The sequence below is a fragment of the Puma concolor genome, chromosome A1 (genome assembly GCF_028749965.1).
Source record: "Puma concolor isolate L17-30 chromosome A1, mPumCon1.1.hap2, whole genome shotgun sequence".
NCBI lineage: Eukaryota > Metazoa > Chordata > Mammalia > Carnivora > Felidae > Puma > Puma concolor.
The window spans coordinates 40,035,515-40,050,713 of NC_141667.1; the positions used below are offsets into that span (position 1 = coordinate 40,035,515).

General features: G+C 40.7%; 1 protein-coding gene across 2 annotated transcripts in view; it reads left to right on the top strand.

Annotated features, from left to right (window-relative positions):
- ITGA2 (integrin subunit alpha 2) overlaps nt 1-13,681 on the top strand; it is a 121,619-nt gene extending 107,938 nt beyond the window's left edge. For both annotated transcript variants that reach the window (XM_086678605.1, XM_025923501.2), the window contains exons 26-30: nt 701-805; nt 3,100-3,213; nt 6,335-6,424; nt 9,177-9,293; nt 9,790-13,681. In XM_086678605.1, the coding sequence (XP_086534731.1) occupies nt 701-805; nt 3,100-3,213; nt 6,335-6,424; nt 9,177-9,293; nt 9,790-9,870 (507 nt within the window). In that variant the 3' untranslated portion in view covers nt 9,871-13,681. The remainder of the gene's footprint in view (nt 1-700; nt 806-3,099; nt 3,214-6,334; nt 6,425-9,176; nt 9,294-9,789) is intronic.
- The last annotated feature ends 1,518 nt before the right edge of the window (nt 13,682-15,199 follow it).

A 15,199-nucleotide genomic window follows, 5' to 3' on the forward strand; every position in this document is an offset into this window, starting at 1 on the left:
GAACTCACGGACCGCGAGATCGTGACCTGGCTGAAGTCGGACGCTTAACCGACTGCGCCACCCAGGCGCCCCTGTTAGTAGCTAGTCTTTAAGACGCTGGCCTGGCCTTCCACCTGGTAGTGATCAACCCTGTTCCTCATTTTTATCAGCTGGGCCTCATGCCCAGGCCCAGGCCTACCTCCAGGCAATTAAATCAGAATCTCCAGGGCTAAGACTCCAGCACCAGAGATTCCATAAAAGCCCCCACTTCCAAGTGGTTCTAACATGCAGCCTGGGTTCAGAAGCACTGTGTAGCCAAATCCCCGGACACTGGCTCAGCCTTAGTCTGGCACTTAGAGCCGGTTCTACAGTAGTGCTATTCCTGTGGTGCGCATAGGTAACTACCGGAAATCGAAATCTTAAAATGGGGCACAGGAAAGAACCCTGAATCAAATCACTCACAACCTACTGGTACTGCAAATGGTCTTAGTACGTACCAGGTAAGCACCTGTGCTGCCCCACCAAGTGGCGCCAGGAGGATTTGAACGCTTCCAAGTTTATGTTAATTGACTACAAGAAGTGTGGCCAGGTCAGTGATGTGAAAGCAACCTAATGATCCCTCCCCCGCCCAGACATGTGACCACAGGATTTCCTAACATGTTAAAAGGAACATCACAGATCACTTTGCTTCCTGAGACTGATTTGATGTCCTTCTTTGCAGGCTGGTGACATCAGTTGTAATGCTGAAATAAATCCACTGAAAATAGGAACCACAGCTTCTTCTGTATCTTTCAAGAATGAAAATTTCCGGCACATAAAAGAATTGGTGAGGACAGGTTAACGGGGTGAAAGTTTCCTTGGGTGATTTATTGTTTTACCTGGAAATCAATGCACTTCTTTTCTCCTACCATCTCTTATGGTAGAACTTTCTCATTTTGGCTTTGATGGACTGTATGAATCAAGACTTAGAAAATACACTCTCAGGGGCGCCTGGGTGGCGCAGTCGGTTAAGCGTCCGACTTCAGCCAGGTCACGATCTCGCGGTCCGTGAGTTCGAGCCCCGCGTCAGGCTCTGGGCTGATGGCTCAGAGCCTGGAGCCTGTTTCCGATTCTGTGGCTCCCTCTCTCTCTGCCCCTCCCCCGTTCATGCTGTGTCTCTCTCTGTCCCAAAAATAAATAAATGTTGAAAAAAAAAATTAAAAAAAAAAAAAAAAAGAAAATACACTCTCAAATCCAGGTTATTGGGACTATTACTTATGCCGGTAATAAAAAAATACATGTTCCATATTTCATGAAATCCAAAGGATTCCATGTGAAACTACTGTTTTGTACCAGGCGCTTTGTAAGCATTGCAAAGAGCTGTGAGGGCAGCATGTGTGTGCTTTGAAGGTGAAGCTCCTTACATCTCCCTTCCACATCATCACTGATAATCTTATTTAGCTGCTTAAAATGCCTCTCTAGCCGCCTTCTCTGTTTTCCAATATTTCATTATCTCCTGCTCCAGAGCTATGCCCCTTTCTTTGAGAAAGAGGCTAGTCTAGTACTCAAATAGTAAATGTTTAGCAAACAGTAACCCTAAACAAACCATAGTTCTCCTCTAAGAACAACATGGAAATTCTGGTTTTCTTTTATTGCACTGGTTTTGTGATGAATGGGACGGGGTGGGGGGGGGGGGGTGGGTACAGGAAAATAGGAGAATGAAATTTTTTTTTTAAAGTAACTACAGTAGAATTACAGTGTAAATATGACCTATCTAAACAGTAGTATGTAAAAATGTCCAGGAGAAATCATCTCAGAGTATGCCAAAATATTATACCTTTGAGCATTTTCCTTATTTTTGTGAAAATGTTTTGATTTTTGTAAAAGGGTAACTGATCACTGTGAACAACCTAAAACTAACAGCACAAAAACACTACAAAGAAACTAAAGTCCTCTAGAAACTTAACAGCTGGCCACTGAGTATCTAATGAATATCCTTCTCTATATCTCTAAGTATTCATCCATACCAAGATACATGTACACTGTATCAACCATGTGTATCATACACATGATACATTATGTGTATCATACACATAATGTATCATACACATGATACATTATGTGTATCATACACATGATACATTATGTGTATCATGTACACATAAATCGACCATGCTACCTTTTTTTATAGGTCATTCGGTCACTGAACATTTTTAATAGACTTTACTTTTTAGAGCAGTTTGAGGTTCATGGCAAAACTGAGCGGAAAGTACAGAATTTCCCAACTACTTTCTGCCCCCACTGTCCAAATCCCCTCCCACATCAGAGTGGTACATTTGATGAACCTACAGTGACAACATCATAATCATCCAAAGTCCATAGTTTACGTTAGGATTTACTCTTGATGTCAGATAGTCTATGGATTTTCACAAATGTATAATGACCTGTTTCCACAATTATAGTATCCTAACAGAATAGTTTCAATGCCTTAAAACTCCTCTGCATCCCATGTAGTCATCCCTCCCTAACCCTTGGCAACCACCGATTGTTTCACTGTCAACTATGTTTTTGTTTTTGTTAGAGCATGAGCAGGGGGACAGAGGGAGGGGGACAGGTGGAAGAGAGACTCCGTCATAAGCAGGCTCCACGCTCAGTCCCACAACCCTGGGATCATGACCTGAGCTGAAATCAAGAGTCAGAGGCTCAACCTACTGAGCCACCCAGGCATCCCTTTATCAATTATGTTTAATGACTAAATTGCACTGCATTTTGTGCATGTATATTTGATAACTTACCTAGTATGTTGTGGATAAACACAATTATTTCATTTTGGGGGGTGTGTTTACTCTCAGAAGTAGTGACGCAATAAACAGGCTCGATGTACTCTTCTCCACACATTTGTTATCTCCCGAGGCCTTCCATGCAGATGGGAAATGGCCAGGCAGAGTGTGCACCTTACACCTTTTGAAGCAAAGCGACACAATCTCCTGAAGAAGGGTTATGACTACTAACAGTTCATGAGGTTGTCTGTTTCCCTAGATCCTGCCCAGCACTGGATTTTATCTGTCTTTAAAATTTTAGCATTTACTCTTTAAAGTCCATACTAACTCTCTCCTTTTACCATTGACTTCAACCTGAAAGAACTGTAGAAGTGCTACGTGTAGCAATGTTACCTGCTGGCTGAAAGACCTTCAGGTCAAAGGAGAGTACTTCCTTAATGTGTCTACCAGAATTTGGAATGGAACTTTTGCGGCAGTAAGTATAAGCTTTATTTGTTGGGTTTATCCATAGCAAGGGAGCAGAATGGTTCACTGTCAATAAATTCATACCCTTTGACAAAAGTAGTATTCTGGCTAATATCAGCAGTGCCCAAATGACTCCAAGCAATTATATCCTGGAAGCCAACATGCTTCCATGCCTTTCCAAAGCTTGCCCAACCTGGCTGTGCCTCAGAATCATCTGGGGTGCTTGTAAAGCATCAGCTTCATGGACTCCATGCCAACCCACGACATCAGTCTCTGACATGTCGTCAGGATCCCCTGTGCTGTCTTGGGGTACAATGAGCCACCTGCTTTGTCTTCATCTTCATGCTCTTGATATTTCTGACTCCCTAGTCACCTGTTCCATGCCCAAATCAAAGTGCCTATGTCTGTCTCCTTCCTTGAGCTCCCAGCTAATTGATCTCAACCCACCACACAAATGAATCCAACATCAGGATCCATCTTCCTATGTTAGAGCCATGGGACTACTCTGCTCTCCTGTTTTACCCTTTCTTTGGTCAAATCCCAGTGTACACACAGCTTTTTCAATCATTTGTCTCATGAAAAGTTTAAAGAAGGTGTCAAAACAATGTCAATGTTTCCTGCCATTTCCCAGGTTATGACTCTGTGGTAGTGATATCTGCTTTTGGCAGAGATTTCAGTAGCCCAGGATCTCAGCCTGGTATGACAAATATAGGGATAGACAGGGCTTCTTAAAGCAGACTGCGTAAGTAGATAGCTATTCATTTTAGCAATACTGGCTCTGATCGAGGCAGCAAAAAATTAGTCTGAAACACCCCTGCGCCGGGGGTCTTCATGGCTCTTCTGGATTTTTTTTAAAACAAATAATCAGTCCTCGAGGTGCTTACCATCCAAACTCTATTCCCCGTTTTCTAATCGCTTCTTGATCTCTGCAAGAATCCCATTCCCTGCTGTGGAGTCTTAAGATTAGAAGACTAAGTTCCCTTTGAACTCGTCCATGGAACCACAATATAAGCAATATTCTTGGATAAAGACGTAACAGAAAGAGGAACAGTGAAAGGCAGGGAGGGGAAAAGGGAAGTAGGCATGTGGAGGAGGAGCTCGGTTTTCTTCTTGCTGGCTTTTGTCAGTTACATTTACTTGCAAGGCTTGCAGATACCTCCAAATCCTGTAAGATGGGAAGCATGCAGTGAGCTACACCACCATCCCAGATGATGCAGTTTGGTGCCACATTTCACCAATTGGTTCCTATCTCCTTGGATCTGAGGAAGGAATGTTTTCCTGGCAACCTTTGCCAGCAGGGAAGGAAAACTGCTGTGCATCAAAATGCATTTGTGCCGGCTCTGTAAAAAGCATTTGGGTTTTTTGAGTTTGTGTAAAACTGTATTATTTTAACGGTAAGACTTTTTAAAGCAACTTCCCGAAAGTTTTCAAGAGCAGCAATTTCATTTCTGGGAGCAAATTTCTGAAGAAATGTATTTACGCTTTTTCAACGTGGTTATGGTTAAGATGGAAAACTCCCATGAGTTATTGTCTGTCACACCCTACACATCTTCCTCTTTGACGAAAGGTCAAATGTTTATTCTCACCTTGTTTCTGGCTACTTCAACAGCCAAATGGATGTTCTCAGACCACCCAGGAGATCCAGTCTGAAATATGAACCTCATTTCCTGTAGTACAGCCCATTAACATACTGCCTTTCACCCTTTTTCTGATGCAGTGCAAGTGAACATTGCAAGTAATTTCCTCACAAAGTGATTGCTCAGGCTTCCAATGGCATTGTTGGCTGCCATTTCTAAGGCAAAGCCTTGTTGAATGCCAGCTGGTGTGTTACTTCATTCTCTCAGGTATGCATGGTGTAACTACCACTGCTTGTTAACCCTGCAGGATATCATGTACACAGTTGCACAAAGGGCCAGGTTTGGGAGGGCAGGTAGGTCAGTGTAAAGAAATTCTTTTTAGTCTACAGGGACTGTGAAACCAGCATCACCTAACTGCTTTTTTTTTTTTTTAAGGAAACAATTGTCAATACTCTAAATGTTTCCCCCAATAATATGTTTAAGATACAAATGATCAGGGTAACTTCTGATGCAATCTTCCATCTTGAGAAAATTAAGACTAATCAGAGACTGGGGGTCGGAGTCGGCGGGGGGGGGGGGGGGAGGAGGAAATAAATCGCTCACTTTTTGGATATGCATTCTTTTTTTGGCTCCCAGATATAATTTAGCAAATTACCTCATGTAGTATGTTGAAATATGTGCCTTGGTAACCAGAAAAACTGAATCCTAGTAGCCAGAGCATATGAAGGCAGTTCTCCAATCTGGGCATTGTATGCTATTTCAAGCAAGCATCAGTCCCGAGAATTGCATTACAGAAAAAAACAAAATACACATCAATAATGTATCCATTGAAAAAGAATTTTCTTGTGACTAGATCCAGGAATACATGTAAAAGCTATTTCAAGTTAGGTGGTTACTAGTAACAGCATAAAATCTGTGTCCTTCATATATGTCTGCACCAAATACAGTATTTTTTTTATAGAAACAGATTAGGAAACCTGAAATTACTCATTATGTAGCTTGACAAAAGGTTCAGGGTGTCTGCTGACATGCATGGTCAAGTCTAAGTGTACTTCTGTTTTTAATTTGATTTTTCATTCCATTATTTCACTTAGGTAAATCTATAAAAACATCAAGCTTGCAACTTTCCCTCATGTTGAAAAACTTCATAAAGTTTTTAAAAATCTGAACTGTGATCTTTCCCAATTAAAAGCTTCATTTCTAAACCTTTGTCTTTTGGTTTTTTTTTTTTTTTTAACTGTTTTCAAGTTAGACCTGGGGAGCTCTTTTTAACCTACAATGCCTGGACTTCATCCCCAACACCCGCACCCCCCTTCCCGCTGAGGTTTAATTTGCGATTGTGGCAGGGCCCGCCCACCCCACGTGTTTAGTCTCCCAGGTCCTTCTCATGTGTGGTCCTCCACAGATCACCAACTCAAGAACACCAAGATTCTGGAGTCTTCAGAGCTGCCATTTGCTCTTGTCCTTTCCCTCAAGGAAATAAATAATAAACACACCAATTTCATGCGTTCATTTCTGCTAAGATAAAACATGTTTTTTATTTCTATGTTCCAGTCAACTTTCCAGACAGTACAGCTGACCGCATCTGCAGAAATAAACACCTACAATCCTCAGATATATGTGATCGAAGAAAACACAGTCACGGTGAGTATACCTTATCACTCCTAGTAGGCACTGGTCTTTGATAGGCATTCTGTTTCTGAAAACTTGAGAGTAGTGGTTCTTCTCACCTACATGGTTATAGAATATAACTGAAACTCTAAAAACCTGATGTGAGGTTGAGCTTTTTGGCAAAGGTCTCTGCTACTCAAACAAGTCCAGTGAAGTACTTGTCCTCCGCATTCCCCACCCCCACCTCCCCTTGTTGGCAAAGCTGGACCAGCAGTGACAGTGCAGCAGAAGGCACAACAGAGGGGGTTCATCTTATTTGTGACTCCTTCCTCCGTGCCTAAACCAGCACCACCAGCTCTTCCTTCCTTCTTTTGATTTCACAAAACAGTCTAGGTCACAGGCCATAACATTCAGGTCATTCTTATTTGAATCATAGATTTTATTTTACAGTATTTTTTAAAGAGAAAGTGCTGAAGTATGCTTAATAAATAAGGCATTTATTAGAGGGCAATTTTTTTTTTTTTTTTTTTTTTTAGTATTCCTTATAGCTACATACTGGCACTGTGTATAGGGTCCATTCATTAGTTCTTATAGTCTAGAAAATTATAAATGTTCCCCTTGATATAAAACAAAAAAAGGGTCTTGCAAAGAAATGCACTTTTAGAGAAAACAAAGGCTCACTGTTCTAAGGGCTGGCACAGGACAACTTTCCTTTGCAGTGAGCCTCTGGTTGGAATATGTCATATTTAGATAGAGCAGGATTTCCATGCTCTGCTAATCTGCTGGCAGAGCCCTTTCCATTTTTCCTCCTAATGCTTTTGTTACAAACTAGAAGCCAGTTTAAGACTCTATCCCAAAGACCAGCCTGGCAGCTGGCCTCAGTCCACTGTTGTAGCCATTAAAAAGCCAATGGCCCTGTGAACTCTGGACCTCTCTCCATACTTGAGAGTAAGGCTCACACACGGCCCTGGTATCTCACTCTGGTCCCAGGGGAAATTATTCCAAAAGAGGATGCTGTTTGGCCTCTGGCTTAAGACCCTCAGTCAAGGCCCACACCCACTCTTCAGAGGCTGGGGCATGGAAAATCAGAAATGGAGCCAAAGGAAATGTGGACTTCAAATTCAAAGTATTATGAACTTTAGCAGTACTATAGATATTTTAACAGTTCATTTTAGAAAAATGTAGTGTTCAGACTATCTGAATATCTGCTGAGGTCTTTTTTTTTTTTTTTTCCAGAAAGTACTAGTAAATAAGTTATAATTTGAAATTAACAATTTTAATGAACCTTTAGATTTTTTTTTTCTTGGTTTTCTCTGAGCAATATTGGTAAATAACAAAGGCCAACTATTAATTGTCTATGAAACTAGATTTTGAATCCAAATATTCTAGATGATTTTTTGAATATTTGGAATCCAGATAATAATCTGACCTATCTCTCTATAGAGTAGATTAAGTGATTCTTAAATTTGTTTGAATTCTGGTCCATTTAAAAATCTGAGAAAAAAAAACTTACACTCGTGGATCCCTTTGGATCCATGGACCCCAGACTGGGAGATTCTGGAATGGAGAGCAAAGATATGACTGCCATCAAGCAGTGAACTATATGAATTCAGTTACTTTATTCCTAAATTTATAAAGCCTTATTTTATCCCTTGAAAATACAAATGAGAAGTAACAGAATTACCAAAAGGCCAGACTCAAATTTAGTCCAACTCATAAATTCTGTGATAAGCAGCAGCTTGTCTGCCATGGTCATGTAGTATTCAACCAATCAGTAAGATTTTTGTTACCTTGCTTTGCCCACAATGTAGTTCTTAGTATTCTTAATACACTTTGTGGAGGAAATGGTAGGGATTCTTTCTGTAACTAAAAACATATATATACATACAGTAAAACCTTGGATTGTGAATAACTTGTTCTGCGAGTGTTCCGCAAGACGAGCAAACATTTCTAATAAATTTTAACTTGATCAACGAGCGATGTCTTACCATAGGAGTAGTCCGTGATGCTGAACATCCCACTGTCACAACTGAGCTGGTGGTTCCTGAAATTCGCTTTGATTCACAAGTACTTTGGATTACAAGCATGTTTCTGGAACGAATTATGCTTGCAAACCAAGGTTTTACTGTATATAAAATATATGGTATTTTACCATTAGAACTCTTAGGGCTGCCATTCTATTAGAGTCACAAAGATTCCCAGGAAGTGGACATAAAGGATCACACATAGCCTCCAGGACAATTTATCACTGAAAAGGTCAACTTGAGCCCTGAGCTATTAACTATCACTTTTTAACAATGCACATCAAGTACTCTTGAGTGAGAGTTAAATGAAATCAATATTTAGAAGCCCGGTACAAAGCTGCTGTTGCTTAATCACAAAGCATCTGAGTTGTTGATTTGTTTGGTCCTTGGCCACCCCTGCCCCCTTCCAAGTTTGGACTCCAAATGCTGTCATTTGACAATGAGACTGTCTGCCAGAAACTAAAGTTCCTATTTCATAAATAAAGCATCTAAAGTTGTCAGAGATGACATAACCACTAAATACAGACACAATTAAAGGGAGGAAACTAGAAAACTTGTATTCTTTGCCTGTACTTTGCAGAAGCATTATCTCTAGAAATTGTACTGCACAATGTTTAGCTGAGGAATGAGATCCTGACCGAGTGACATCACCTTTCTAGACCACCATTAATAAAATCAGAGACTTTGAATAGACCATCTCACTTTTTTGGGGATGCTACCATTAGTTAACTCAACTGTTGCATATATACATACATTTACAGATTCCCATTACGATAATGAAACCCCATGAGAAAGCTGAAGTACCAACTGGAGTTATAGTAGGAAGTGTAATTGCTGGAATCGTTTTGCTATTAGCTCTGGTTGCAGTTTTATGGAAGGTAAGAAAATTATCATACTTAAAAATATGGGGCTCCTGAATACATCTGTCTTGAATTTCCTTATCAAACAGTAACCTTAAGTTTTATGTGGTACCTACCTCCATCATAAGAGAAAAGGAAAGGCAAATTTATTTGCAAATTCTCACATCCGTTCCTGAAAACCATCAGTAAGGATTTTATATACAATATATAAAATGAGGTCTGGATCCCGATACTTTTTTTTCCAACCTGACTTTTATCCAGACCCCTGAATGTTTTGTTCAGGTACCAAAAAAAAAACAAAAACAAAAAAACCAGACCCTGGAAAATGTATGCCGTTCAGTTCAATCCTGTGTATTATTTCCTCACTGAAAAGCTGAGCCCAAGTCACAGTCTGCACATCATCCTCTCCAGAGCCCCAGAGATTCCCACAGGGGCTTTAGTGGGCAGCCAAGGGGGTCTGAGGCCCCATAACAAAATAACTCACACGTGGTAAAAACTGTACATCACCTTACAGCTTGGCTTCTTCAAAAGAAAATATGAAAAAATGTCCAAAACTGCGGATGAGATTGACGAGACCACAGAACTCAACAGCTGAGCCCCACGGCGGTCTCACTGCAACGTGAGCTGTGGCAGCACAGCCAGGGTTTGCTGTTTGCGTGAATGGATTGGTTTTAAATCCCAGTGCTTTATGTGTAAGCGGTAAAACTCGCCTGATACTTTACGAAAACTGCAGGTCAGTTTGGGAAGAAGAAATTGGGTTTTTTTTTTGGGGGGGGGGGCTAGGAGTAGAAAGGGTAAAAGACGTATTTTATATGGGCGGGGGGTGGGGGCAGGGAGTGACCTTTACACTGGCTGGTCCAGAGTTTACATAATGTGCATTGTGTCAGAAACGAAATGCTTCCAAACATGAGAAGTCTTAAAGAAAAATAGAACCTTTCTCAGATTTGGTGGGGGGGAACCCCAACCATTTAAAGTGATTGTTTTTAAAGTGACCACAAGAGTGGAAGTACTTGGCCTAGCTATATAATTAGCTTGGATACTGAGGTTGATGGGGGGAGAAAGACAACACAGGTCTTCAACTTATGCTGGTCATTCAGAGCTGTCAGAGGTTATCTGAAGTGACCTTTTTGTTAACGAAGTAAGGTATAATTTGCTGCTGTCGGCCTTCTCAGAGTCCCTTTTTTGCTATGATCTATTTATCAAAACAATCTTGGAAACCTGGTAGGAGCCTAGAGTGTGCTTCCTACAGAGGAAACCTCCATTTAAGGGGGTGGGGGCTGGGAGGGTAGTTTAGAAGTCAAATGCAGAATTGTTTAAAATCTGTATCACAACATTGATGGTAAAACCCTATCTACTAGAGGCCCAGCCTGTGCCAAAAGAAGTAGGAAGTTCCCCTTCTCCTTCACCATGCACAACTGGCTGACTTGACTGCCTGGCAGGGACCTAGTTTGAATTTATGGAAGAGGAGTCGTTTCTTTGGCATCCTTCCTCCTTCCGTACTAAACCACTCTTGCACCTACCTCCTGGTGTCCCCCCCATCTTCTAGAAGCCCACTAAGGCGTGCCTTCCTCTCTAGTAATTCAGGGTTAGCCACCTCCCTTTGGCCTTCATCCAAATCTCCAATTCGTTGGAGCAGCTGCTCTACACCAGGTGTGAGGAAGAAAAATCATCTCACTTACCTACTTGCATGAATAATCCCTTTAACTCCAGGGAGCTATTTTCCTTTATTGCTAGACAAGTAAGAAACATAAGCCACGGTGAATTTCTAATTGTTGGAATTTCAGGCAGTGCAAAGTACAAAACAAAACTCGGGAATTTGCAAATTACGAGGAGACCTTGGAAGCCCCCAAATTAGCAGGTGCACCCTCTGTGCTTGTGTGTTGCTGGAGGACTTAAACTTTCAGAAGAATGACTCCCACCTGGGCAAGTATGCTCATTAGGTAGCTCCTTAGGTCCCAACTCCTGGAACACTTATTTGGTCAAAAGAGGATGAAACCCAGTGGTCCATATTTTAACAAGCATCCCAGTCGCTAACGTAAATGGACTGCCTTGGAACGCCACCGTTTCTCCTGCACCTTCGTTTGTTTGAGCCCACACACTCTCCAGGAGGGACTGGGAGAAAGGCAGAGGCAAAGGCAAGTGGGAACTATTTAATGTCAGAAACTGCATACCTAAAGCTTTGGACAAATCACTTGGCCTCTTTAAACTACACTGTCCTCATTATAAAATGAGAAGACTGGGTTGGAGTTCAGCAGCAATGCTTTTAGTTTTGAAAGTCGAAGATCTGGATTTCTTACAATTACAGACAATCCTCAAAAAACCTGACTTTGAAAACAAGTACGTGCCTGTGTGCATCAGGCCCAACTGCTCTTCTGGCCTGGCTCCTGCGAGCTATCTAGAGCTATCTGTGTTGTCTGGTAACTTATTTTGTATTTGACAAAGCAAAACAAACCAGGTGGAAAAATCAGCCATAAAATGGCAGGGGCTTATAGCTTTGGCTATCTCTAGATGTGCTAAAGCCCAATTCTTATAACAGCTGTGTGGATTCAAATACTTTGAGTCCAAAATTTTTTTAAAGAGTGGAGGAAAAACCTAAGTTGATAAAGAATATTTAAGAAACCATGTAACTACTGTGTACATATACAGACTAGTTCTTCGGGGTGCTATACAAAGAATTCTAGCAGGTCATTCCTTTTATTTCACTCTGCCTCGCCTTTCTTACAGAAGCACTAAACTGAGGTCACATGCCCACGGCGAGCTTGAGTGCTTTGGCCAAGCCGGGGCTTAGGTAGTGTACCTCGTCAGGACTGTCTCCATGAAGCAGCTGGCTTACTACAACCTAAAAACTTAGCCACTGGTCTCTGTGCCATTTATTCCACTGGAGCAGGGTTTCTTTGCCTTGGCCCTGCTGACAAGGGTCTGGGTGACTCCTTGCAGGGGGCTGTCCTGTGCACAGTAGGGTGTTGAGCAGCATCCCTGGCAGCTACCAGGTGCCAGGACCATCCTCTCTCCCAAGTTGTGACAATATACAAGTATCTCCAGACACTGTATCACACTTCCTGGGAGGCAAAAGTCACCCCAACAGAGAAGCACTGCGCCAGGAGCAAGTGGCCTAAATGGGCAACAGATTTGAGGCAGGGGCTCTAGTGAGGAGTATTTCTCCAACACTTTTAAGCAAAGGCGAGTATTTAGCCAAGAAATCAAAGAACAAAACCCCACTGCTTGAAAACAAGTTATGTATTCCTAGTCAGCCTTACTTTTGCTTTAAAAGTAAGTATAATATGGGGCTTAAAAAACACCATCTTAAAGTTTCCATTTCATAAATGGTATATATAGACAAGATCTGTAGAATGTGATTAAAAAGAGTTGCTTCATGCATGGCTGCCACACAAGCCATATAAAATAGTAAAATAGTTTGTAAAGAAGCTGCATTGAGACTTGAAATTGTGCATCATTCATTTTAGTAGCAAAAGAACTGGAGATTTTTTCTAGCTGGCAGTGTTCTCTTTATAAAATAGTAGAAATTATTAACTGTGAAAAAGAACTAAACCCAATTTATCCTAATCACATAAGTGATTATACAAAAAACTATCATAAAAGGTATAATTTTATAATGTATTTCCCTCTCCTGATATACAGCTGTAAGTTATTAAAAATCTCCCACGCTGATGGTGCGGAGCCTGCTTAGGATTCTCTCTCTCCACCCTTCCCCGACTCGCTCTAACAAAAAACTTAAAAAAATATACATATCGATTAAGACATTAAACAGAAAATAGGATCCCTCAACCGTGGCCTAACTTTACTTTTTCAATTTGCACACGAAAAATACCTGCATTCATGACTTTTCAGGACTATGCCCTTCATGTGTATTAACAAATACCCATTTTAAACAACTTGAAAGACTAAACATCTAGAGGTAGAAGATAAACATGAGGGTAAAGTCTGAAATAAAAAGTGTTAACTACTTCTTCGAACCTTAAAGGATGAAACCGTTTTTTTATATTTACATATGGCTACATTTTCATCTGTACCTGGTTTATTTTGACAGATAAAATGTATATATTGCACGACTATGTTAGAATTGTACATTTTCTAAAGAGAAAGGATCTTGGATATTTTCCTTCATGTAAAGTATAAATCTTTAAGATGTGATTAAGTATATTTGTTTTTGATTAACTGGTTTTTGCCTTTTTTCTCTCCAAAAATATAAAAATGAATGTATCATGTTCATCAAGTTGCACAACTCATTTGATTCCTGAGAAATCATTGGAAAAGTAATCAACATTAACGAGAAAAGCTCTTAACTAAGAATGAGACTCTAAAGTGTTTAATTATAAACCACTCTTCATACCACATTACTAAATTATAATTAAAGTTGTTTTGAAAATAAAGTTACTGACTTTGGACTTCTGATGGCTCGTATATTTGTGTATTTATCGTATGCACTCACCCTGCTTCAGAACACGTTCAAGACTCCATGTAAGAGTGAGGATGTATCTAATTTCTTACATTACTAGCAGTGACCACAGGCTGTTTTGTAAGAACCTTCAATTGCCTTCATAGTTTACGGACTAGATGTAAAACCTTGCTTCTAAATGTGTGGTCCACAGATAGGCAGCCCTGCATCATCTGGGGCCCATTATCTCCACGGCATCCAGAAGTGAATCCGAAGGGAAGTTTAACAAGATTCTCCAACGAATCATGTTCCATATTGAAAGTTTGAGAAGCACTGCTCTAAAGCACAACTTCTCTCTCCAAACGTGTACTTGGAAGAGAGAGAAAAAAAAGTTGGCCAAACCATTGCAACTTGCCAAAACATTCAGGGTTTTTTTTTTTTACTCTAGTTTTAGTAGTAAGCAGGAGGGTTTAAATATTTTAAGGATTAAATATGCTAAAGGTATTAGGTGTTGTGAAAGCTACGTATCCAGCTTACCGACTGGCCCTCACTGTACAGACTGGCGCATTAATGCACAGTTTGGGTGGCACATGTTTCCATTTCCATGGATACACACGTGTCTCCCATTCCCGCATCAGGTGATTGCTCAGACGCCTTCCTCAGCCCTGCCCATCTCAGTCCCGGTGAACCAAGTCGTAAGGGCCGCTGACTGCAGAACCATCACGGTGTGTCTCGTACACATCATACATTAAAATACAACCATGAACAAAAAGAACATTAGCTCTGGCACAGAATAGACCCGTATTCCCAAACTGGAAAATAGTTTTATAATTACTCATTTTTTAAAAAGTAATTCCTTTTACTTACTCTACATCACCTTTTAAAAACTATAAACAGCACTTTAAAAACTTCCATCCTCATCCTATCGTATAACTTAAACCCTTAATATTTTAAACTCTGATACCAATTAAACAATGGAAATAACTGTACTCAAAGTCAGACACTACTTTAAGAACCACTCTGACCTAACTTAAAGAAAAAGGCTAACTAAACTGAACTTTTTGGCTCCATGCAAAAAGTTTTTGCATAGAAAAGTAACCGACTAAAAACCTCACTCAAGTTGCTCTTACCTTAGCCCTGGCTCTACTGCCCTCTGCTGGGTCAGCAACTAACTACATCATAAATCATTCCTGCCTTAAGATACTATGTTCACAAACTCCATGCCCAATAAGTAACTAAGTAAGATGTTACAGAATGGCCCACGGGGAGGAAGTGGAGGGGAAACCTACCCACTCATGCATTTAACCAGATACCTTTACACACACATAAGGGCTACAGCTACACGTGTCAGGTGTGTTTAATTGGAGCACAATACTCAACACCAACAGCACTTTTTGGTGCATGGTAGTGGTTAGGGCACACCTGACAGAGACAAGTCCCTGACCTCAAGAAGTCTGTAGTCTGGTGATGGGAAGAAACTAATAGATACAGTACAACTGGTAGCATTAAGGGCCACAAGAAGATACAA